The 25,765-nt window shown below is 42.8% G+C and overlaps 1 protein-coding gene across 1 annotated transcript in view; it reads right to left on the bottom strand.

The window, feature by feature from the left end:
• Positions 1–25,765, bottom strand: part of TEK (TEK receptor tyrosine kinase) — a 239,531-nt gene that overhangs the window by 78,314 nt on the left and 135,452 nt on the right. Inside the window, exons 8-11 of the mRNA XM_033919424.1 lie at positions 23,715–23,872; positions 16,020–16,164; positions 7,371–7,535; positions 4,935–5,075 (exon numbers count right to left, since the gene is read on the bottom strand). Coding sequence (XP_033775315.1) covers positions 4,935–5,075; positions 7,371–7,535; positions 16,020–16,164; positions 23,715–23,872 — 609 coding nt within the window. The remainder of the gene's footprint in view (positions 1–4,934; positions 5,076–7,370; positions 7,536–16,019; positions 16,165–23,714; positions 23,873–25,765) is intronic.

Below are 25,765 nucleotides of genomic sequence, written 5' to 3'. Positions count from 1 at the left end.
CTTTGTACTTTTTGAAAGAGTAAAAAGTTGATTTACTTTTACCTATTCTACATCACTGAGGATTTTGTAGATTTCTGTCATACCCACCTTAACTGTTTCTTTTCCAAGCTAGAAAACACACATTTAGCTTTTCCTCATCTGAGAGAAGTCCCATCCCCTTTATCATCTTGATAGTCCTTCTTTGAATCTTTTCTAATTCCACTATATCTCTGAGATACTGCAACCAGAATTGCATGAAGTTCAAGGTGAAGTCACATCATGAAGTGATACAGAGGCATTATAGTATTCTTGGTCTTATTTATCATCCCTTTCCTAATAATTCCTAGTATCCTGTTTGGTTTTTTTTTTGCCCACTGCCGCACACTGGTCAGACGATTTCAGTGCATTGTCTACAATGACACCTAGATCTTTTTCTTATGTGCTGACTTCTACAGTGGACCGTAACATTGTTTGTAATCAAATACTGTAATCATGATTTGGATTATATCTTCCCAATCAGGGCTGGCTCAAGAGATTATGGTTCCCTGGTCCATGCTCCACCCCAAGCCAGTTCCCTCCTTTCTACTTAGACACTACTGCCTAGACCCAGCAGGACGTGGCTTCATATGCCAGCTGCCGTGAAGAGGGAGAGCCAGTTTCAGTGTCAAGCAGTAGCATCAGAGGAGGGAGGAGGCAAGTATTGCACTTCTCTGCACTGACACTGGCCTCCCCCCTCTCAACAACTGCCAGGACCAGGCAGCAGTGTCAGAAGAGTGAGGTGTGCATACCATCTGGTCCAGGTAATTTGCTACTCTTTAAGTTGCTGATTTGTCCCAGTACGTCTTAAGTTAAAGTGTAAAACTATAAGTAATAAGGTTTTAAACTATTTAAACTAGTTAATAATTTTTTTTTAAATAAAAAATGGTAAACTGCTTGATTTTTCACAGTTGCAACATAAATTTGGTCTTGATAAATTACAAAGTTTTAGATGGTTGCAACTGAAGCAGGCCATACAAGCGGGGTTCCCTGAATGTGAAAAATCTCACTAATCAATATAGTTTGGAGTTCTTATGCTTTCAGGTGGACTTCCTGGGACACCAGGCCGCACGCTGCATAAATTCATATCTGGATTCATGAATAAAAAGCCTAAAACTGCATTGGAGTTTTGGAGCATTGAGATTAAGCATAAAATTACTGCATCTCAATGGCCAAGAATTTGGTCTTGGAGGATGAGATGTACAATGTCAGCATCTATGAGACAAACTTGTTTTTTTCTGTTACATAGAGCATTCTGGACCCCTGTTCGTTTAAAAGAATTAGATAGCTCTAAGTCTAATAGATGTTGGCATTGTCATCTTGAAACAGGGACTTTAAATCATTTATTATTCTATTGTCCATTTATTTTGGCTTTTTGGAAATCGATATGGGAACAAATAAATTGTTTATTAGAAAATCAGGTGGCGTTATCATATGATAGACACTATATTATTTGGAATGTCAATGAGGAAGAAAAGTCAAATTTATTCAAAAAATAATAAGCTCTTACTTATTATGACAGGAGTCACCATTCAACAGGTTACATTTAATTGGAAAAACTGGAGCAGATTAAATTATAGTTTCTGGTGGAATTCTTTGTGTCATACATATAAGATGGAGCCACACAGAAAGGAAATTTTAATAAATTTCAGGAGGTTTGGGGACCATTAATAGAATATTGTAATGAGTAAATAACATTTTTCCCTTATTGATACAATTGTAAAGTGAAGGGTGGGAGGGGAGGGATTTCTAATCTTGTATTAAATGTTAGAATAATAGAAAAGATTGTATATAAGTATTATATGATATATGTAGTTACATATGAAATAATAAGGTTGGGAGGGTTTAAATATTACTAATATAAATTGATTATGATAGATAATCAAGTGATATTGTATAAATTCAAATGATATTTTATGATGCACTTGTTGTAAGAGGTTAAAATGAATAAAGAATTAAAAGAAAAAATAAATAAATAAAGACTGAACTAGACTCTGCTTTGCCTTCTAGAGACTGTTAATACTGTAGACTGTAACATTTAAGTTTCAACCTCTGACAGAAACTTCAAAACTATGGATAAAGGGTTTTACACTATTTTAAACTCTTTTTTAAATCAAGCCATTTTTATCAATAACCTTACAATTTCTCTTTTATCTCAATCTTTAAATCGCCAAAGCATAGAGCAAAATAATGTTCACTTACCCAAAGAAATATTTTCTTCTCTCAAAGTTCCTTAGAAAAGAAGGTTACCTGGAATCTTTCTGCTCTATATAGCTTTGATTATAAGGAGACTGCCTTAGGGCCAGATTCTCAAAACTCACCAATAGAATCCAGCGAGTAGCTGTAGTGGCCGTAGTGGGAACGATTAGAATTTTACGGGTGTTTCTCAGCATAATAGTAAATTATTTGCATGCTATTTGTGCAGAGAATTGCCAGTAAACAGGGGGGGGGACTGTTGCCTGGCGCTTACTCAGTAAAAGAGGGGGTAAGTGTCCCCTTTGCTTTATTTTTCCTTCCTACAGCATATGAACTATGAATTGAGTGGATCTGTGTGTGAATACTATATTGGAACTGATTCTCTCTATGAAGACTGATATCTCTTGATGGGACTTGCCATTATTGCACTGGATGGACATATGGGAATTTTGATATTTGACAAAGTGGAGTTTTTTAAACCCATGAAGACTGAGCTTTTTTCTCCACTTTATTGCTATTTTTATTGTTTTTTTGCCCTATCAGGATGGGCTTATGAGAGGGGTTATAGTGAGTGCATAGAGCATGTAGTACTTGGGATTTAGTAATTGAAATCACCCATTATTATACTGTTGCCCAATTTGCCAGCTTTCTTAATCTCTGAAAACATTTCTTCACCTGTCTGCTCATTCTGTCCCGGGGACGGTAGTATATCCCTACCTGTATGTTCCTTCCCTTGACACATGCAATTTCTATCCATATGGATTCCACACTTCTATCTACGTCATGCAGAATGTTTATTTTGTTTAATTCAATTTTCTCTATAAAATATAGAGCAACCTCCACCTCCCTTCCCAATTTGATCTACTCTAGCCTTGCGATATAATTTGTACCCAGATAACACCATGTCCCATTTATTGTTCTCCTTCCACCAGGTCTCTGAGATGCCTATTATAGCTACCTCATCGTTCAGTGCTATATTCTGTAACTCTGCTAGTCTATTTTTTAGGCTTCTAGCATTTGTATACAGCCACTTGGAACTGTGTTTTTAACTTGTATCTATCTACAGGCTGCTGAGAAGATGACAGGGATAATTTGAGTCCTCTACTCTGCCTTCTTCTTCAACATTCCTGGCTTTCTTTCACCATTATTGAAACCTCTCTATTAGGACTTTCTAAATATCCTGTTTCAATAGTATCCTTCAAGGATACTCCACACTAAACCATCCGCTCCTGGGTGACTGTTGGCTTTCCCTCCTATCTTAGTTTAAAAGCTGTTCTATCTCCTTTATAAACATTAACTTCAGCAGCCTGGTTCCATCCCAGTTAAAGTGGAGACCATCCTTCTGGATGGCGCTTAGCATGATTCTAAAAAAACACCTTTGAAGTTACGCGCAGTTTATAGAATCATGCTTAGTATTTGTACACATGACTAACATTTAGGTACACCCATTTAGGCCAATAAAACCCCCAGGTGTAAATACTTGCATCTAAGTTGTGCGTGGATCAGGCATATTCTATAACAGTGCGCCTAACTTTTAGGGATGTCCATGACTCACCCATGCTCCTCTCCTAACCCCCCTTTGAGATTTTCACACTAGAATTTATGCGCATCACTTTATAGAATATGCATAGAAAGTTGTGTGTGCAAATTCTAATTAGTGGCAATTGTTAATCATTAATTTCCAGTTATTGGTGCTGATTAGCTTGTTAAATAAGTTGTATGCGCAAATCAGCATGTATGCATGTATGTGACCATTCACGTTTGTAAGTGCTAGTGTTCTATACCAGTGTTTTTCAACCTTTTTACACCTATGGACCGGCAGAAATAAAAGAATTATTCTGTGGACCGGCATCGGTCCATGGACCGGCAGTCGAGGAACACTGGGCTAAGTCGTGGGCCAGACCCTGCCCATCTCTTCCCAATCTCCACCCCAGACCCCGCTCCCATAACAGTACAAATTGCACCTTGCACATCATGTGCCTCATCTGGAAGCCCTCCCTCTGATGTTGCAACGTCAGAGAGAAGGCTTCCAGTTCAGGCGCAGAATGCCCGTAGAGCCACTGCCTGTGGCTTTGTGCACTGAATCAGTTAGGATGAGGGAGCTGGCTCGAAGATAACGCCGCATCGATTGCAATCTGGACCGGCGGTTGAAGAACACTATTTTGGGCCTGATGTACATGCTGGCCCTGTGGACCGGCAGGAAATTTCTGTGGACCGGCACTGGTCCATGGACCGGTGGTTGAAGAACACTGTTTTATACTTTAAGAACACAAATGACATTTAGATTTTAATGTTCCTTCTAAAGCAGTGGTCTCAAACTCAAACCCTTTGCAGGGCCATATTTTGGATTTGTAGGTATACGGAGGGCCTCAGAAAAAATAGTTAATGTCTTATTAAAGAAATGACAATTTTGCATGAGGTAAAACTCTTTATAGTTTATGAATCTTTCCTTTTGGCTAAGTCTTAATAATAATATTGTAATTTATTGCTAAAGAGACATATGATCAAGAAACTGTTTTATTTTACTTTTGTGATTATGATAAACATACCTGGCGGGCCGCAAGTGGCCCCCGGGCCGCGAGTTTGAGACTACTGTTCTAAAGGATAATGAGAGTACAAAGAGTGCTCCACAGATACATTGGGAAATCACACAAATAAAAGGCAATAGGTTCACTTCTAGCTTACAGAAGATTTACTTGAAAAATGAAGTAGCATGTTCATACCAAGTGCATCTGTCATAAATCCAGCCTCTGGGCCTGGGTGCCCTGTTCCACCTTTACCTTCCCGTGAGAGCTGAACACAAAACAGATACTCGGTTCTAGGCTCCAAACCCTCCAGTCTCATAATGCTTCCATTTACTGGTACTGAAAAGGGATCAAGAGGTTTCCTGTTATGAATTAAATCATTCAAGTCTTAAAACTTGGGATGAAACTTCAAACACAAAACCTATTATTATCAAGTGTGTTTAAACTTTATGGCAAATGTCCCATTGGCAGTTATGAGATCTCATTCAAAATTTGGCTGGGTTCTTTCTGTCTCTCTCACTCAGATTCCAATTTAGGAAATTTTATTGGCATATCAATTTGGATGTGTTGCCAATACATATGGGATAATTTTATCAAGGGTTTTCATGCTTATATCCCTTTACACATGCATAAAAGACCTCATAAAAATAACGCAATGTACAAGTACATGCTATGACAAGTAGGTGGGTACTTATAAACAACTTGCTTGTAAGCAACTTATGGGGAAGTATTTGGGAGGAGCATTTTCATGAAAGCAAAGTCAAAGAAGGCAAAGTCATGAAATATACACATAGGGGGCATTTTCCATAGCGCGTCTTAAGTCCAATTTGGATATCTTGAGAAATGCATCCAAAATTCAGATGCCAAAAATGTCCGTGTTCAAAACTGCTGAATGTTTTGGTTTTTTTTAATGGTCTTTTTCGATGTCTTGGCCATCAGGACGTCCAACTTTAGGATATCAAACTTTTTGGGCCTTTTCGAACACAAAAGTGTCCAAGTTCTAAACGTCGAAACCAAAGCCATTTATACTCAACTGGCCAAACAGACGTGCCAGCAGAGCAGTGTGGCACCTTAGAAGGCACTGCTGTGAACTTCACATAAAGGTTGCCAAATATACAGTACATCTCATCATAATCCCCTTATAGTGTATGGTGAGCCCTCCAAAACTTTCCCCCAAAGCTACTATGCCACCTGTCTATGACCCCAAGAGCCCTTATGGCTCCAGGTGGTATCTATTTGGCAGTACAATAGAGGTTTGGTGGGCTAACACTTTCCACTATACATGTAGTGGCTAGAGTGGGATATGGGCCTTGGTCCCTCTTTCTATGGTTCACTCTGTACACCGTCTACCAGGTTACTCCATACACCTGCCTGCTACCCTACTAGGCTTTCCTATAACAGGTGTTGCTATCCTAGATATTGATATACCATGTTTCCCCAAAAATAAAACAGTGTCTTATATTCATTTGGGGCCCCAAAAAGGCACTAGGTCTTATTTTGAGGATATGCACATGATCATCTCTCCCTTCCTCTCCTTTACCCCAATTCTTCCTCTTTCCTTTCTCTCCCCCACATGTGGAGCATCTTTTCTCTCTCCCCCCTCCCATCCCCCTGTGCAGCAGAAGTTTGCCTAGCTTCTATCCTTCCATCCCTCCCATCTCTCGTTCAGCATAATCCTTACCCAGCTTCTATCCTTCCTCCCTCCAATCCCTTGTGCAGCATAACCCTTACCCAGCTTCTATCCTTCCGTCCCATCCCTCATGCAGCATAACACTTGCCCAGCTTCTATCCTTCCCTTCCTCCCATCCCTTGTGCAGCAGAACCCTTGAGCACCCCCACCCCCCCTCGCCCCCACCGCACAGCCAAACCCCTGCTGACCCTCCATCTTTCCCGCCCCGCCGACCGCGAGCGAGCCCTACCTTGAACCAAAGCAGCATCGGGCCGGCAGCACGCTAAACAGGCTGCTTGGCCTTGTCTGTCGGGGATTTCATTCTGCTGCATTATGACATCATCCGTAATGTGGCATAGTGAAATCCCCGATGGACAAGGCCGAAGCAGCCTGTTTAGAGTGCGGTCAGCGGGAAGGAAAGGATGTAGGGTCAGCAGGGTTTGGCTGTGCAGAGGGGGGTGGGGCGGCGGTTGGGGGGGTTGCCGCTGAATCCCAGGACTAGGGCTTATTTTTGGGGTAAAGCTTATATTAAGATTTACCCCGAAAATGATGCTAGGTCTTATTTGCGGGGAAACACGGTAGGTGCAGAATGTTTGTAGGTTCAGGATTTCTATAGAGTTCTGTCCCATACTGTATGGAGTTAATGATAGATCCCCAAACTTCATTTCATACAAGAGGACTGGTTTAACAAATAATTTTTTACCAGTGAATGGGAGGTTGTAACTGGTCCATACTCATAGTTCCTTTTGTCGTATATAAGGCTGTTTGGGCTTTGTCTTATAGCATTTTATAGCCAGTTTAGTTTAACTCTCAGATGCACATTTTAGGGTATGCACAAATTCTTCATTATTTAGGGAAAATGTGAATTTACGCTGGAAATTTTATGTTTGGGGAAGTCATACAGTTTTGACTATTCTAGGTCTCTCTCTCTCTGTTTAGGTTGGGAGAAGTGAAAATGCCCTTACCTTCTTTAGTATTCCAGGAGGGATTCCACATTTTTACAGGTCTGTAGAGGATTTTGACTGATACAATAGGCCCATCACCAGTATGAGGCTCTGCATTCACATGGATAGTAAGATGGTGAGGTCCACTGCTGTTCATCCTGGGGGGATTCTGGGGTCTTGGAAGAACTGAAATACAGTGAAACCTTTAGACCATAGGCGTCAGTTCTGTGGTGCTAAAGCACCCACAATATTCTTTCCAGCAATGCTCAGACATCAGAGTTGAAATCTTCCTGATGTAGAGCTGCAGGAGAAAGCGGGAAGTAAGGCTGTGTCTCTGAAGCTATTGCTCCCGCCTCCCCCTGTAGCCTATTGGTCAGATGTTCTTCAGCCAGCCAATAAGCTACAAGGGAGATAGGACCAGTAGCTTAGGAGATACCATTTGTCAAACATGCCTTAGCCAGCCAATAGGCTGCAGGGTAAAGTAGGATAGAAGATTGATATATCCTAAGTTACTGGTCCTACCTCCCTCTGCAGCTACTGGCTGGCTAAGGAATGTCTGAGCAATGGGCTATATCATAGCAGGGAGCAGAGAAGAGCAGCAGTGTAAGTCAGACAGACTTCCTGCCTTTGCTCTGCCAGAGAGAGGGGGAGGAATGCTGAGGGGGCATTAGGAAAGGGGATGAGTAGGGTTACTAGGCGTCTGGATATACCCAGACATGCCCATTGCCCAAGGTATTCTTCCCAGCCCCCACCTAACTCCAACTCCGCTGAAATGTAATCTTTAGGCTGGCCGGCAGCAGCAATAAGGTGAGCCTGTTGCTGTCGGCCTGCCACGGAAGCCTTCTCTGTGGGGTGACTTCCTGTTCTCGCATAGGCGGAATGCTCCAGAGAGGTGGCTTCTGGGGCAGGCCGATAGTAGCAGGCTCACATTGCTGCTGTCGGCAAGTCCAAAGACTACATTTCAGCTTGGAGGTAGATGGGGAAGAGAGAAGCACCTACCATAGGGGGGGGTTGGAGGGAGAGAGAAGTATCCACTAGAGGGGGGTTGGAGAGAGAGAGAGAGAGAAAAAAAAAAGCACTCACGAGGAGAGGGAAGCACTTGTTGGGAGTGTTGGAGGGAGGGAAAGAGAGAAGCATTAAAAGACTACAGAAGAAGGTAAGGGTGACTGAGAAAATGGTGAAAAATGGGGCGGGGCAGGAGTGAGACTGGTTAAAGGTGTGAGGTTGTGGTGGGGCAGCCAGGGACAGGACTATTGGGATGGGATGGGGTTAGGGCTGGGGCTGGGTCAGGTGTTCTCTTTTTTCACTTAACAAATATGGTTAACCTAGGGATGAGGAATTGATAGAGAAGCAAGGAAAGGAAAGAGTAGGACAGGCACAGTTAAGTTGTCAGAGGAAAAGAGAGTGAAAAGTGAAGAGAGATGGAATGTGAAAGGGAGAACAGAGCTAAAGTGAATATAAGCTGGGAGGGGTCATGCTGTGATACAAAAATAAGAGGGATGGGCTGAAGAAAGAAAAATAGACATGAAGACAGGGGGAGAAACTGTGGGGTTCATAGAGCAGGGTTCTGAGAAAAGATCAGGTTGGAGGGAAGAAGTACTAAGGGGTGAAGAGAGGGATGGAAGTGGCTGGAGTGGTGAGACTAGGAAGAAAAAAAAAATACAAACAAGGAACAAAATAATGTTTAGATTTTTGTGCTGCTGGTTCAAATCAATCAGCCGCACCCGCAAACTGATCCAACCCAAGAATCACTCAGGGCTCCTTTTACAAAGCTGTGCTAGTTGTTTTAGCACGCGCTAAGCGCGTGCTAAATTGCCAAGCGCTAGTCGCTAACGCCAGCATTGAGCTGGAGTTAGTTCTAGCCACGTAGCGTGGGTTTAACGCATGCTAAAATTCTGTGTGCGCTAAAAACGCTATCACAGCTTTGTAAAAGGAACCCTCAGTGGGAAGTATATTACTAATTGTACTGGGTAAATTTTGGGTAGCTGCTGGAATCTGCTCTTCCAACCTTGCAGTCACTGTGGTAAATAAGGTATTTCATTAGTAGGATGGGGAAAGGGGGAGTAGGTTATGGAAGGATGGAATATCATGAACTGAAAATTTCCCTTTTAAAATTTACTTTGGCTTGGCAGCTTTGATATTGAAAGGAGCTATGGTCAGAGATTGAACCAAGGGAGAATGGAGAGTAGCACTGTTCCCTTTCCTCACAAAAATTGAAAATATTCCCCATTATATCCCAAAGGAGTTAGAAATGGCAGGGGCACTGAACTATGTGAATCCAAAGAAGTAGCACAGCAGGAAGAGTGGCAGGAGACCATTGGTAGGATTGGGGTTGAGAGAGAAGGGACATGCTGTCTCACAAACTATTTCCTGGTTTGGCTCCCTGGCTTGCTTCTTGCTTACTTGCTGAATCCTTACTCCCCTCTTTGCTCATAAGAACTGCCATCTCCGGATCAGACCTTCAGTCCATCAAGTCCGGCGATCCGCACAAGCGGAGGCCCAGCCAGGTGTGCACCTGGCGTAATTTTAGTCACCCATATCCCTCTTTGCCTCTTGAAGGAGATGTGCATCTAGTTTGCTTTTAAATCCTAGAACGGTGGATTCCGCAATAACCTCCTCTGGGAGAGCATTCCAGGTGTCCACCACTCGTTGCGTGAAGCAGAACTTCCTGATATTTGTCCTGGACTTGTCCCCCCTTAGCTTCAGTCCATGTCCTCTTGTCCGTGTCACATTGGACATTGTAAATAATTTTTTTTCCTGCTCTATTTTGTCGATTCCTTTCAGTATTTTGAAAGTCTCGATCATATCCCCTCGCAGTCTCCTTTTCTCAAGGGAGAAGAATCCCAGTCTCTTAAGTCGTTCCTCGTATTCCAAGTTCTCCATACCTTTTATTAGCTTAATTGCTCCTCTCTGCACCCTCTCCAGCAGTTTTATATCCTTCTTTAGGTTGGAAGACCAATGTTGGACACAGTATTCCAAGTGTGGTCTAACTATTGCCCTATAAAGCGGCATTATAACTTTCTCCGATCTACTCATGATTCAGGGTCCCATCTATCAGTACACCCTGGTCCTTTTCTTGTTCACTCTTACCCAGAGTTGCACCTGACATTCTATACTCGTGTTGCTTGTTCTTTCTGCCTAAATGCATTACTTTGCACTTTTCCACATTAAACTTCATCTGCCATTTCGCACCCATTTCTCTAACTGACACAAGTCACTCTGGAATTCCTCGCTATCCTTCTGGTAAAACTCTGCAACCACCTCCCAGGTCTCAACTCGGCTCCTTGAGCTAGATGCTTCTTCCTTGGCCACTGGAGAAATATCCTGCAGGCAGCCCACAACACAGTGGCTTAGACTTAGTATGAGCGCATGCTCCTATGCCCTGGGCTGCTAGAACATGTTCTACCACTCAGCATGTAATCTTTGAGGTTTCACCCATGCAACTGTGATCTTTGCTGGGCTTCCAGAGCTCAGGGTGAGCATGTGGCAAAGAATCTAATGTGGATTCTACAGGCAGGAGGTAGCCATTGGCCTGGAATCTGTGAGTGCTAGGGGAAGTGCTGCAAAAGGGGATACAATACAATACAATACAATATACTGTAGTTCTTATTATATCTGTACAATAAACTTGTCTAGCTCTATGCAAATCACAAAATTAAGAGGCTGGCTAATAAACCAGGATTTAAACAAGTGCTTTTTAAAAAAAAAACTAATATCCAGCAACAAATTCATAACTTTCTAAATCATTTTTAAAATTCTTCAAATAGAATAGATTTAATCATTTTTCTAAATGTGAAATAATTATTTAATTGTCTCACTTTCATAGAAAAACTGTTATTCCATAGAAAAACTGAATTATATTGAAAAGTGGAGGTGAATTGTTTTATATACGTATTTCATACTTTTTACCGATGGAAAATTTAACATTGTATAATCTCTACAATTAGATCTTGACGTTTTAAAGGAAAATATAATCAGTTGAATCAAATACTGCGGAGCCCTCCATGATAAAACTTGAACATCAATACATTCAATTTAAACCTAATACAAACTTCAACTGGCAACCAGCAAAATGAAATCAAAAAAGAAAATACATGGTCATACTTGCTAGCAGAGAAAACAAGCCTAGTTACAATATTATGAATAATTTGCATTTTTCTAATTTAATACTACCCATATATACTAAGGGCTCCTTTTACGAAGGCATGGTAGCAGTTTAACACGTGTAATACCGTGCGCTAAACCGCCGGCCGCGCTAGCCGCTACCGCCTCCTCTTGAGCAGGCGGTAGTTTTTCGGCCAGCACGAGGGTTAGCGCGTGATGAAAAGTCACGCGCGTTAAACCCACTAGCATTGTAATCATCTAATTTAGAAAGTATTATTGATTGGACAATCGGAGCTAATTTGGCAACTCAATATATTTTTTAATTTGTCGCATTTTTTTAATGATAAAAATGAACTTTTAACCACATTATTAATTTGAAGTTTTATCGATAACTGACTATCTGAATATATTCCTAGTATATGAATTTTGCTGCAGTGTTTTATAACAGTTGGAGTTTTTTCATTAATTTCATGGAGTTACCTGAGAGTAGAGTATTGCAATAGTCTAGTAGCGACAATATCGTTGACTGCACTGTAGTGCTGTTGGAAGAAGTAGGGTCTTACATGTCTTATAGCCTATTTTACAAAGCCACTCCAGCGGCTTCTGCGCAGCAACAGCCACAAAGCCCTTTAAATCTCTATAGGCTTCGGGGCCATTACCGCACAGCAGCTGCTAGTGTGGCTTTGTAAAACAGGCCCTTAGTTTTTGTAGTATAAGAAAGGATTTTCGGACTAAGTTGTTAACATGATCTTCAAAACTTAATGAGCTAGCTAAAGTGATTCCCAGTATTTTGGAGGTTTTCTCAGTGTTGAAGCTGGTTCCACATATCAGAATAATAGTAGATAGGATTAGGTGTGTGTTGCCCAAACCATAATAGTTTGTTTTTTTCAGTGTTTAGTTTGAAATGGTATTTCCCCACCCATTCGTGCACTTTAGTTAGCATTTTGGACAATATTGTAGTCATGTTTTCTTGGTTCAGACTTACAGGAATGAATAGAAATGCATCATCTGCATATGAGAAGAACCATTCCCCTGGTCTGAGGCTTATTGATTTGCCTCTTTGTGAATGATATCAAAACCTGCAATAGAGTAGGCACCCCGGATGGTGTGAATAACATGAAGAAAGACCTGGCGAAGCTTGAAGAATGGTCTAAAATTTGGCAGCTAAAATTTAATGCTAAGAAATGCAAGATCATGCATTTGGGCTGCAAAAATCAGAGGGAACAGTACAGTTTAGGGGTGAAGAACTTATGTGCACAACAGAAGAGCAAGACTTGGGTGTGATTGTATGTGATGATCTTAAGGTGGCCAAACAGGTTGAAAAGGTAACGGCAAAAGCTAGAAGAATTCTTGAATACATAGGGAGAGGTATGGCCAGTAGGAAAAAGGAGGTATTGATGCCCCTGTATAAGACTTTGGTGAGACCTTATTTAGAATATTGTGTACAATTCTGAGGCCACACCTTCAAAAAGATATAAAAAGGATGGAGTCGATCCAGAGGAAGGCTACTAAAATGGTGTGTGGTCTTCCTCATAAGGCGTATGGGGACAGACTTAAACATCTCAATCTGTATACTTTGGAGGAAAGGCGGGAGAGGGGAGATATGATGGAGACATTTAAATAACTACATGATATAAATGCGCATGAGTTGAGTCTCTGTCATTTGGAAAGGAATCTCTGGAATGAGAGGGCAAAGGATGAAGTTAAGAGGCTCAGGAGTAATTTAAAGAAATACTGTTTTACACAATGGGTGGTAGATGCGTGGAACAATCTCCCAGAAGAGGTGCTGGAGACAGAGACTGTGTCTGAATTCAAGAAAGCGTGGTATAGGTAATTGGGATCTATTAGAGAGAGGAAGAGATTATGGTTACTGTGGATGGGCAGACTACTTGGGCCAGTTGGCCTTTATCTGCCATCATGTTTCTCTGTTTCAATGTAGTCATAAAGATGTTATATAATAGTGGTGAAACTGGAGATCCTTGTGTACTCCACATGGTAGAGACCAGTATTCAGAGAAGGCTCCATCTTTTAACACTCTGTAGCGCCTTTTTGTCAGGAAGCCTTGGAAACTTTGTAATACCATTTCTGAGATTCCTATTTCATCTAGTTTATTTAGCTCATGTCAAATGCTGCTATGACATCGAACTATAGTAGTAACATTTGTTTACCTGTGCTTAATACTAATCTAACTCTAGATGTCATATCAATTAACCATGTTTCTGTACTGTGTTAGTTTCTGAACCCCTGTTGAGAAGCTACCGGTCCGTAACTTGCCGCTTGGGACTGGTCTAGGTTTGCTCCTTTAGGGATAGTTGCAAGTAGAATTTCCCCCAAATTCCTCTGAGAACCACCTTTGCCCTAGTGAAAAATTAATAATCTCAACTAACTAATTCAGAACTTCTTCCAGGATTTCTCGGTATAGGTGGGATGATCATAGATCCAGTTGGCATTTAATTTCTGATAGCCCATTAACCAGAGATCTTAATTCTGTTGTTGTGACAGTATTAAACATTGTCTATGTTCTGTCCACTGGTATACCTTTCAGAAATAGTATCCTCTAGTTTACTGTCTGCCATATTATCTAATAGCTTAAATATATTCTCTAAAGTATGATGCTAGTGAGTTGGGTGTGGGGGAAGCTACATTTGAGGCTCAGCTGATCGGGGGGAACATACCCCTGCCACGATCAGCTAAGTGGCTGCAGCAAGGGACCCCCCCAAATCAGCAAGAGGGTTGCCCACTCCCTCCTGCCTCTGGAAACCCCCCCCCCCACTGCAGGAGTGGCCCACCCCCCACCGCCAGCATACCTCTTGAAATGTTCGCTGGGGATTGCTGGGAGACACCGGACTTGAGAGAGACTTGGGTGTGCTAGTGGATCCATCCATGAAACCATCCGCACAGTGTGCAGCAGCCTCGAAGAAAGCCAACAGGATGCTGGGCATCATCAAGAGGGGCATAACAACCAGGACGCGGGAAGTCATCATGCCGCTGTATCGAGCGATGGTGCGCCCACATCTGGAATACTGCGTTCAATATTGGTTGCCGCACCTCAAGAAGGACATGGCAGTACTTGAGAGAGTCCAAAGGAGAGCAACGAAACTGGTAAGAGGGCTGGAAAACTGCCCATACGCCGAGAGGCTGGATAAGCTGGGGCTCTTCTCTCTGGAAAAGAGGAGGCTCAGGGGGGATATGATAGAGACCTTCAAAATACTTAGAGGCATAGAGAGGGTGGACAGGGACAGGTTCTTCAGACTAAAAGGGGCAACAGGTACGAGGGGGCACTCAGAGAAACTGAAGGGGGATAGGTTTAAATCAAATGCAAGGAAGTTTTTCTTCACCCAAAGGGTCGTGGACACATGGAATGTGCTCCCGGAGGAAGTGATCCGGCAGAGTACAGTACAGGGATTCAAACAGGGATTGGACGGATTCCTGAGGGACAAGGGGATCGTGGGGTACTGAGGGAGGTGCTGGGGTGTTGCATAAGTATAGACAGCTCACCAGGTCATGCAGGTGCAAGGCCGGAGGGTTAGGACTTTGATGGGAAGATAGGACTTCGATGAGAAACCTAGGGGGCAAGGGGGCCCCTTCTGGTGATTCAGGCAGGTCATGACCTGTTGGGCCGCCGCGGGGGCGGACTGCTGGGCGGGATGGACCTGTGACCTGACCCGGCAGAGGCACTGCTTATGTTCTTATGTTCTTATTTACTGCTCACGCTGGCCTCAGCTCCCTTCTGATGTCACATCCTGGTCCCTTGACCAGGAAGTGATGTCAAAAGTAAGCCGAGGCCGGAGCGAGCAGCAGGTGGAAGATGCTGCTCATGCCGGGGAACATTTAAAGAGGTATGGAGAGGGGGAGAGGCACTGACATCATGCGAGATGTAGCCTAGGGTGGTCCACCTTAATATGCCACTGTCAACCTTAATATGCCCTGTCAACCTTAATATGCCACTGACTACTGCGTCTCTTAGGAAGATAAGTGAAATTTATATTTTTTTTATTTCTCTGTCCTGAGAGGAGTGAATAATAATGTAAAAAAAAAAACAACCCAAATAATAGATTAATGGATAAAAACTTTTCTTGTTATTTGAATTCAATTCTGGATATGATTTTGTGGAGTCCAAATTTTAGGACCCATGAAAGTGACTGATTGGAAATTGTAAATTATGTGAAACTCCTATTACACTGAGGTTCTGTTCGCCACTATTTAAATTTTGTGAGACATGATATTATTATATCTAGTGTGAGAGAAGATTATATTGCATGTTTATTGACCATAATAAGAGCTAACCCATTGAAAAGCTGGTGAGAATCAAGAAATTTCCATTCCTTGGAAGTATGGAGGGGCAGCATAAGCAAAATCTTAAATTTCCCTTGCTCTTTTCCTAACTAGTCATAGCTTTCCCTTAAAATGAAGTTTATAGAGGCAGTAGAAGTGATACCAAAAAATAATTTCAGGTTTGAAAATGATGTCTCTGAGCTAAACACCTGAGCCGAGGATGCTTTTGCCAACTCATGTATAATGAAAACAGCCTTAAACTGAACAGAGAGATTACTTAATTGACTTTACCTTTTACAGAAGCGCGGAAAGGTTTTTCGGCCATCCCTGCCATGGTTTTCACACTACAAATCCAAACCCCAGAATCTCGTGGTTGGGTTTTGTTAACCTGGAACAGTGCCACAGAGCCTTTTTTTTCTTCTCTGATTGCTACAGGCTGGGAATACAGTCACAGATCATCAGAATGAGAATATGATTTATTATTTATTTTAAAAGTTTATGAACTGCATACTCAAGAGCTAGTTCAATGCAGTTTACAAAATTATACACACAATATAAATCAATAAAAACAAACTAAAGAAACAACATATCAAACAATAGAAAAATCCATATGTCCCCACTGTCACCTGTTGCTTGTATCTCTCCACTGACCCACCCAAGGCTGCACAGTCTTCGCTCCCAGTTCTAGAGTAGTTTCTCACTATGGGATAAGCTGTGTTTGATCAATCTTTGAAAAAGCACCCTGGTTTAATTCCAGCCTCACCTCTCTAGACATCTCATAGCACCATAAAGGTGTTGCAATCATCAAAATATGAGAATCCTCCAATACTCTTCCTGAACTTCTTAACAGAGGTCAACACCAGCAAAGAACCTTCTGAAGATTGTATGACACGAGCTGAGCAATATTTCCGTAGCCTGTCAAGTACTTCAGTTGACCTTCTCAAAAAGCTCGAAAAGTTAATTACAAACTTTAAGGGCTCCTTTTACGAAGCTGCATTAGGGCATTAACGTGCAGAATAGCGCACACTACATTGCCGCAAGCGCTAGGCGCTAACGCCAGCATTGAGCTGGCGTTAGTTCTAGCCGTGTAGCGCATGGTGTAGCACGCGGTAATATCCTGCGTGCACTAAAAACGCTAGCACACTTTAGTAAAAGGAGCCCTAAATTTCACCCTTGTAACATAAGAAGCTAGTGTAACACAAGTTACAAAGGAGTCACTCTTTCGCTCCTGGACTTAACAAAAATAATCCTCACACAGTAGCGTAGTGAGGGTAGGAGGTGCTCGGGGTAGAGACATCCCCTTCTCTGCCTCCCCGCTCATTCCATGCCCCTCCTCGCTCCTTCTGCGCCTTCCACACCACTCTCGCACCCTCTCTTCCCCGAAACCTCTTTAACTCGAAGCAATTTTTATTGATGACAAAAGAACAATAATAACAGCGTAAGCAAAAAGGAACAGTCAAGGCATTAACAATTTTCCCCCTTGTTCCAACCGCCCCCCCCCCCACCAACACATGTCTATTCCCACATCCCAATGGCCATCACATGAAGAAAGAAAAAAAAAAAGGGACCAGACAAGAAAGAACCAAAGAGAACATCTAATTCCCCACTCCCCACCACAGGCCAGCCCCCCCCAAGCTCCCCCCCAGGATAGAGACGAGGTAAGAAAGGAAACCAAAAAGCAATGGAAAACAGGATATACTTAAAGCAAATTCAAAATCTGGCTGCGCTTTTGAGGTGGTAAAGAATTAAGATAGGATCCCAAACAGCTAGAAACTGTTTTTTCTGCTTAGAGGTGCCTCTGGCATCTTTAGCTTCCCAATCCCAACCCAGTAACTCAAGGATAGTCAGTCTCCAACCACAATACGAGGGGGGATCCTGTGAGGTCCACACTGTCAAAATCACTTTCAAACCCAAAATACCAAGCTTCCGAAGCAACAATCGAGCTCCCTTCCCTCGAACTCCACAGGAACCTAAGAATCCCAAAAGGAGCACCTCGGGAGATAGCAGCAGGGATTGGCCCAGAATGCGTCTAATAAAGGCTCCAGCATGCTTCCAAAAGGCTTGCACAGTAGAACAATGCCAAAAAACATGAAAGAAAGTGGCCTCTGCCAAGTTACATTTCAAACAAAGAGGATCCGGGGCATAGCCCATTCTATGAAACTGGGAGAGGGTAATATAAGCCCTATGTATTATCCACAAGACACATTCCCTTAAGCGAGCATTGCAGACCTCAGAGGGAATACGTTTTATACGAAGCTGAATCGCCCATATATCCCCCATACCTCTTTAAATCCTTGCCAACACAAGCAGCTACTCCAGCCTGCTGTTAATACTGGAATTGGCTTTCCCTCTGATGTCACTTCCTGGCCCCACGTCCCAGAAGTGATTTCAGAGGGAGCCAGGCTGGCGTGAGCAGCAGGCTGGAGAATTTGCTCACACTGGTGAAGATTTAAATAAGTATGGGCGGGGGAAGGGAGGGTGCAAGCGTGGCATGAGAGGGGGGCAGAAAGCCCACCAAGATGGCGCTCAGGGCAGGTCTGCCCCTCCCCCCTCTTAATACGCCACTGCCCTCACAACAATATTTTGAAATATTTGGAGTTTTCTAAAACGCTTACTGGTTGCTCCTATCAACAATGCATTACAGTAATCTAATTGTGAGATAATCAGTGGTTAGGTAACCATCTACAGCACGTTCACATCAACAGCACATTCACATAAGATTGCAGTCCCTGAACAATACACAATTTACTATACAGTGAAATTACTTACCTGTAGCAGGTAACCTCTGAGGACAAGTTTAGAAACCGGATAAACGGAATATTAAATTTTAAATAAACTTAGCATAATATGCTCACATGTGGGTAACGTCATCCATGGAACCTGGTATGGACACTGACAAGTGCTTTGTTACTTTAAATTAGACAATCCTCTTCCTGCCTGACATCGGCGAGTGGGACCATCAGCTCTTCATTTCCTGTAGAGCTGAGAAGCTGTGTTTTCAGTTTGCTCTTCAGCATGTTGGACATTTCATCCTTTTCTGCCTTCCCATCCTTATTTTTCCTAGTTTTCATCCCAACTTTGGTTTAATTTTGTCAACTTTTCTCTTTTTAGCCTTTGGGCCACCTTAAGCCTATTTTCTTATCCGGGAACATCAATTGTTTTTAGAATACTTTTCACTCGAGCTCCCTGGATCATTGAGCCCTTTGATATAGCATTGGCCATTTTCCTATTCATATCTAAGATGGTACCAAGCAGCTTTAATAAATACTTTTGATGTAATTAGACCATCTCATGCTCTGACCCATATAATTGGTGTGTCCAATGTCTAGGTCGTCAATATCCATCTGTGCCCTCTAACTCCATGTGCAAAAGAGGTCATTCATAGCCCAGAAACTTCAACTCAAAAAACTTTTTGGTATTGTGTCAGCATCAAAATCCAACATGGCAGGGGACTTGGAACCTGACAGTCTCCTATAATCCCATCATCGAAAAAAAATGGGCAGATGAAAGCGAGCCAACATGGCTTCTGCAAGGGAAGATTGTGCCAAACAAACTTACTGCACTTCTTTGAGGGGGTAAACAGTCAGTTGGACAAAGGGGAACCCGTAGACATCATTTACCTCGACTTCAAAAAGGCCTTTGACAAAGTACCCCATGAGCGGCTACTTAGGAAGCTGTGGAACCACGGGGTGGAAGGGGACGTGCACAGATGGGTCAAACACTGGTTGGCAGGCAGAAGGCAGAGGGTTGGAGTGAAGGGTCACTACTCGGGTTGGAGGAAGGTCACGAGCGGAGTTCCGCAGGGGTCTGTACTCGGACCGCTGCTGTTCAATGTATTTATAAATGACCTGGAAACGGGGACGAAGTGTGAAGTTATCAAATTTGCGGATGACACTAAATTCTGTAGAAGGGTTAGAAATGCGGAAGAATGTGAGGACCTACAAAGGGACCTAAACAAACTGGAGGAGTGGGTGAATAAATGGCAGATGGACTTCAATATAGGGAAATGCAAGGTCATGCATATAGGGAGAAAGAACCCGATGTTCAGCTACCAAATGGGGGGATTAGTATTAGAGGGAAGTAACCTTGAAAGAGATTTGGGTGTACTGGTGGACACAACAATGAAGTCAACAGCACAAGGTGCAGCAGCCACGAAGAAGGCAAACAGAATGTTGGGTATTATTAAGAAGGGTATTATGACCAGAACGAGAGAAGTCATCCTGCCGTTGTATCGGGCAATGGTGCGCCCGCACTTGGAGTACTGTGTTCAGTATTGGTCACCGTACCTTAAGAAGGATATGGCAATACTTGAGAGGGTCCAGAGGAGAGCGACACGAATGATTAAGGGCATGGAAAACCTTTCATACACTGAAAGATTGGAGAGATTGGGGCTCTTCTCCCTGGAAAAGCGGAGACTCAGAGGAGACATGATAGAGACCTACAAGATCATGAAGGGCATAGAGAGAGTAGAGAGGGACAGATTTTTCAAACTTTCAAAACATAAAAGAACAAGAGGGCATTTGGAAAAGTTGGAAGGAGACAGATTCAAAACGAATGCTAGGAAGTTTTTCTTTACCCAGCGTGTGGTGGACACCTGGAATACGCTTCCAGAGGACGTAATAGGACAGAGTACTGGAGTTCAAGAAAGGATTGGACAATTTCCTGCTGGAAAAAGGGATAGAGGGGTATAGATAGAGGGCTACTGCACAGGTCCTGGACCTGTTGGGCCGCCGCGTGAGCGGACTGCTGGGCACGATGGACCTCGGGTCTGACCCAGTGGAGGCATTGCTTATGTTCTTATGTTATGTTCATTGGCGCCAAGTGCATGGACACTGCAGCCAATGTATCGGGCTCCTTGCATAAGCTTCATCGGGCTCCTCTACATAAGCTTCATCGATGCCTCGAGTATCAAAGGATGTAACACATAAAAAAGCTAAGAAGCATAAACATTCTTCCCCTTCTAGGCATGCCACTGCGTTCTCCCAGGCGTTGACTTCCGCAATGCAAGGATGACCATTCTCATTCCATCAAGATGATGTCTCCTTGTAGGCGTGTCTCGACATCGAGGTTTCCTGTGCCACGCCAACTAATACAGAGAGATTGCTTCCATGTCAATGTCTCTTCTAGTACTAGCACCAGCACTGTCTCTCCAAGAAGAGAACAGGGCTATGTTCAGACAAGAGCTTTCAGTGTTACTGCAATCGCAGTCTTCACAGGCATTAAAGGCTTCCATGCATGCCTCCCTTAGCCTAGCCCAAGGATACATTGGCACATCAATCAAAGACGAGGTCATTCACCTCAGCATTGGAATAGGCATCGACTCACTTAACACATGCATCGTCATTGCTGGAAAGATGGGTTTGCCCCCTATATGGTGGTAATAAGCACTGATTGCAGAAAGATAAACCCTTCTGGAATTGGTTTCTAAATCAGCCTCTATAAAGTGTAGGAGAAATTCAAGCAGTTTATGTGTAGAACAAGTAAGTGGATCAGGAAAATTCAAGGACTAAAACTCTGTGCTCTAAACATCCAGGCTCTTTCGGTGGGGGGGGGGACGACCCCAGGGGGGGAGAGAACCCCAGGCATATAAGCTTCAAACCCCAGCATGTAAGCTTCAAACATCATATTGAATTCAAGGGGAAACCCCTATCTAGGACATCCAGCTCCTTTCTGGGGTTTTGCAACAGCAGCTCGGCTGCGCTTCACCAGGGATGCACTTGCACTGTTGCCTGGACTTTTTACCTGCCCTTTGCACTATCTGGAACAAAACAAAAAATCAATAATGATCTACTTATACTTGTAACTATGACATAACTGTATTAATAACTGTACTGATCTATCTGTACTAGCTAGCAACTCTATTGAATGTCCATGTTAAACTGTCCATTGTATCTCCCTGGATAACTAACCCAACCTCTTGTAATGTAATCCAACCTTGAACTGAATAGGTAAAGCCGGAATAGAAATCTGTTTAACATAACAGAACATCTGGGCACTAACACCCCCCGACGGACCAGAGGAGGCTAAGCCAGCGGCTCCTGTCCCCCTCATGTGCCATGCAGCACGTGAGATACAACAGTCCCCAGATGGCCATCCAATGCAAATCTGACATGAATCCACTGTATTCTGGTTTGAGGAGTCCATCACCCCTGTTTTGAGGTAGAGGATTTTAATTTCAAATTGGGAAATCTAAGATGGCCCCTTCAGCAGCGATTTTGGCGCCATAAACAGCCTGGGGAAGCTACAATGGGGTCCATAAATTATCAATTTAGGAATTTTAGAGATGAGAGTCCCTGGCTCTAATCTTAACCCTACCCCTAAATTAAAACCCTACTTTTAATCCTACCCCCCCCCCCTCCTTGATTTTGTTTTTCAGGCTGTCATCCTGTTTCTCAATGTGCCATGTTGTGTGCTGAAGCTGCAGACAGCTTTCAGGGAGAACTTTTGCCTCAATAAGCGTGGAATCCGGACTGCATTTCTCTTCGGACTGCCTCTTGGGCCCCGACGAACCAGCCAGGGTCCTCAACCCCTCGCCCTCATGCTCGCAGATGGGCGAGGAACGCAGTCAGGCCCGAGCCTAGAAAAATCACCATGGAGCCACTCAGCCTGCTCAAGCCCACTGCAGACAGAACCTGGGGCAAGCCTTGCTCCTAAGGGATCGGTACCTGAGCCTCCCAACTGTTAGTGCAGGCTGTCCAAGTGGATGCACTGCAGAGCAGTCTATCCCTTGGAATCAGATCCTTGACCTGAAGAGTCTGTGCTGTCCCGCAGCCAGAGATGCCCTAAGATTGGAATCTTCTACAGCACCGAAAAAGCCTTGCATATGGTATGCAAAAACCAAATTTAATAGAAAAATAAACAGAAGAATTGGAGGCGAGACAGAGGGAAGAATGCTAATGAGGATCTCTACAAGAATTCTTGCAAGAAGGAGCTGACTACCCTAAAGTTCAGGATTAAAGTGTCTGTTACACTAGAAAGATGCAAGAGACGGCTTTTGGTGTCCTGTTTGAAAGATGACTGATCGGTCGGGATGCACCCTGAGGCAGCAAATTTTGTGAAACGCTGGCCACCGTTGGTGTACCGATCAGCTGAAGATAAGTGGAACTTTTTCTTCTATCTTTTGTTTTTCATATAGCTAAGCACAGCATAAGGCTGCATTCACATTGAAGGTTTTTTTGCCAATGAGGTTACTGCTCAACCACCTTTAACAAACCACTTTGGTGGAGGTGGGAGGGCCCTTTTCTGAGGCTTTTTCCTTCATTTTGAGGCATTTCTAGCCCATGCTGTTTTTGCATCGTAGTATAGGACATAACTGTATCAGCCATTCTGAAAGTGTTTATTATTCTATACATTTGGTTTTCATGATATCTGTGTTATTCGTGGCTATATTGTTACACTAGAAAGGCCACTTTTACCACAGTTTGGTAAAAGGGCTCAATTTAACGCAAGCTGTGCTGTTCTCGTTCCATCATTATGAGCTGCATGCATTTGTATTTGCTTTCTTTGCAACTCATTACTGTTTAATTTGCACTTTGTTAAAAACATACTTTATGTTTAAATGATTTTTATTATTCCAGCAGTAAGAAGCAAATACAAACAGTAGTACCATTCAGGAAATAACATTTTCAACAATATAATCAGTTCCCCTCCCCTCCCCAAGAATCCATGGCCAGTCCAACAGCTGAGAGTGGGAATAAAATCTTAAAGATTCAAAAGTCTACTGCGAGCACGCGGTGTGAGGTCCTGCCAGAAGAAAAACATACTTTAAGTTGCATTATTGACAAATTGACAAATATAGATTATTACCATAATGTAGCCTAATAATTCTAGGCCTAACTGTGTAACACCCAGGAGTCATTAACCACATATACAAATGAATATTAAATCCTGTATCACTATGGAAAGAGCCACATTTAAAATTAATTTTAGCTAGATAACAAAAGTTATATTTTTCCATGTTCAAACATACACAGAACTGGCACCTACTTGAAAGACAGTTCCATCGTGTTTGGACAACTTAAATTCTTCCAGTACAGGAGCTGGTCGGCCAGTGGCAGTGCAGCTGATTATAAAATGTTCTACTCCAGAATTAACTTCCACATGTTCTGGTAGTTCCACTATCTGTGGTGAAACATCATCCTCCCCTGTGTGAGAAGACCATACCTGTGAAAAGTTCCTCTCAGTATCAGCAAGAGTTGATAGCACACAGTGACATGTACACTTTACTAAAGTAATACTTCATAAAGATAAAGAGGGCCATTTTCGTTAGGACGTCTAAGTCCAAATTTGGATGCTTCCCACTAAACGTCTGCAGAAATGTCCTACTTGGACATCTTGGCTGCCAAAACATCTAGACCGTCAGGGCATCTAAAGTTATTTGCCATTTTCAACCACAAAAATGTCCAAGTTAGAAACATTGGTTTTACTGTTGCATTTCTGGTTCTTCAAGTTTCAAGTTTATTTAAAATATTTGATTTGATCGCATAATCCAAATCCAATGCGATTTACATGTAGTTAAAAATTTAGGTTAAAATAAAAAATACAAAACAAGACAATTAGTTCTAAGTTTAATAAAATAAAATAAAACGTTTGAAAAAGGGGGGAGAAAAAAAATGAGGATTAAATACAATTCATAAACAAATAAAAAAGGATAGGTAGAGAAACAAGAGGTTGGGGAAGGTAACCCACTTAATTTTCACTTGGCAGTATTCCTAGTCCACTGTAAAATAATAAAATTTAAATGAATCAATTAAAAGCGTCCTTAAAAAGCCAACTTTTTAGGAGACTTTTAAACTTGCTAAGTAATTTTTTTTTCTCTTATGTATTGTTACTGTTATTTTGTTGATTGTATTTGCCTGTCTGGGCTGTTTTGCCATTCTCAATAAAAACAATATTTTAAAAAAAAGAAACATCAAAATCAGCACCATTTAGATGTGGGAAGGGTCAGCATTTTACTGGACTGGCTACATAGACAAACAAACAGAGCAGAGGGGCACTGTTGTGAACTTCACATAAAGAGTGCCAGATATACATCTCACCATAACCCCCTTATAATTTATGGTGAGCCCTCCAAAACTCACCCCAAACCTACTATACCCATCTGTCTACCACTCTAATAGCCCTTATGGCTGCAGGTGGCATCTATATGGCAGTATAGTAGGGGGTACGTGAACCGCTGGTGAGGGGTACGTGGCGCTGCACAGGTCTCCCACCCTCCTTACTTCCTCCCCCCACTCCATGTAGAGCTATCACCACCACTAAAATCATTTTACCTCCTGCTTTGAGGGGGTTGGCTAAGCTCCAGCTGTCTCTGCATCTCCCTTTCATCTCAATCTCTTGCTTCAATGGGTCAGCAGCAGCGATTCCTACATGCTGTCTGCCACTGACCCACAAGCCTGTCCATTACCGCATCTTGTCCTCTGTCACAACTTCCTGTTTCTGCCTAGGTGGGAACAGCAGAAGAGAGGCTTTCGGTCAGCGGCAGGAATCGCTGTCGCTGACCTGCTGAAGCAAGAGACAGACAGTTAGTTGTGAGTGGGGTTGGGGTTGGAGGGAAGGAAGGAAAGATGTTGCAGGAAGAGAAAAGGAGGATTGTTGGACATAGGGTAGAGGGGAGGAACGGACAGATGCTGCAAATGGGTGGAGAGGGGCAAGAAAGAGAAGGGGTGGAAGGGAAGGAGAGATACTGCATGGAGTAGACAAAGGGTGAGAGAGAGAAATGTTGAGGCATAGTGGTGGAGGGGATATGGGGATGGTGCATGGGGAAATAGGGAGAAATGAACATGGGGTGGAGAGGAGGGAGATATAATGCATGGGGCAGAGGGAGAAATGGACATGGGGTGGAGGGAGGGACAGAATGGTACATGGGGAAAGAGGGAGAAATGGATAGGAGGCAATGTTATGTTATGGATTAGGAAATTGAACAGAAAACAGGGGACAGGGTTAAATGGCCATTTTTCTTAATAGAGGAACGACGCAGGGACCTATACTGGGACTGGGACTATTTAACATATTCATAAATGATCTGGAAATTGGAA

The sequence above is a fragment of the Geotrypetes seraphini genome, chromosome 1 (assembly GCF_902459505.1).
Source record: "Geotrypetes seraphini chromosome 1, aGeoSer1.1, whole genome shotgun sequence".
NCBI classification, from domain to species: domain Eukaryota; kingdom Metazoa; phylum Chordata; class Amphibia; order Gymnophiona; family Dermophiidae; genus Geotrypetes; species Geotrypetes seraphini.
This window is presented reverse-complemented; position numbering and strand designations above follow the sequence as displayed.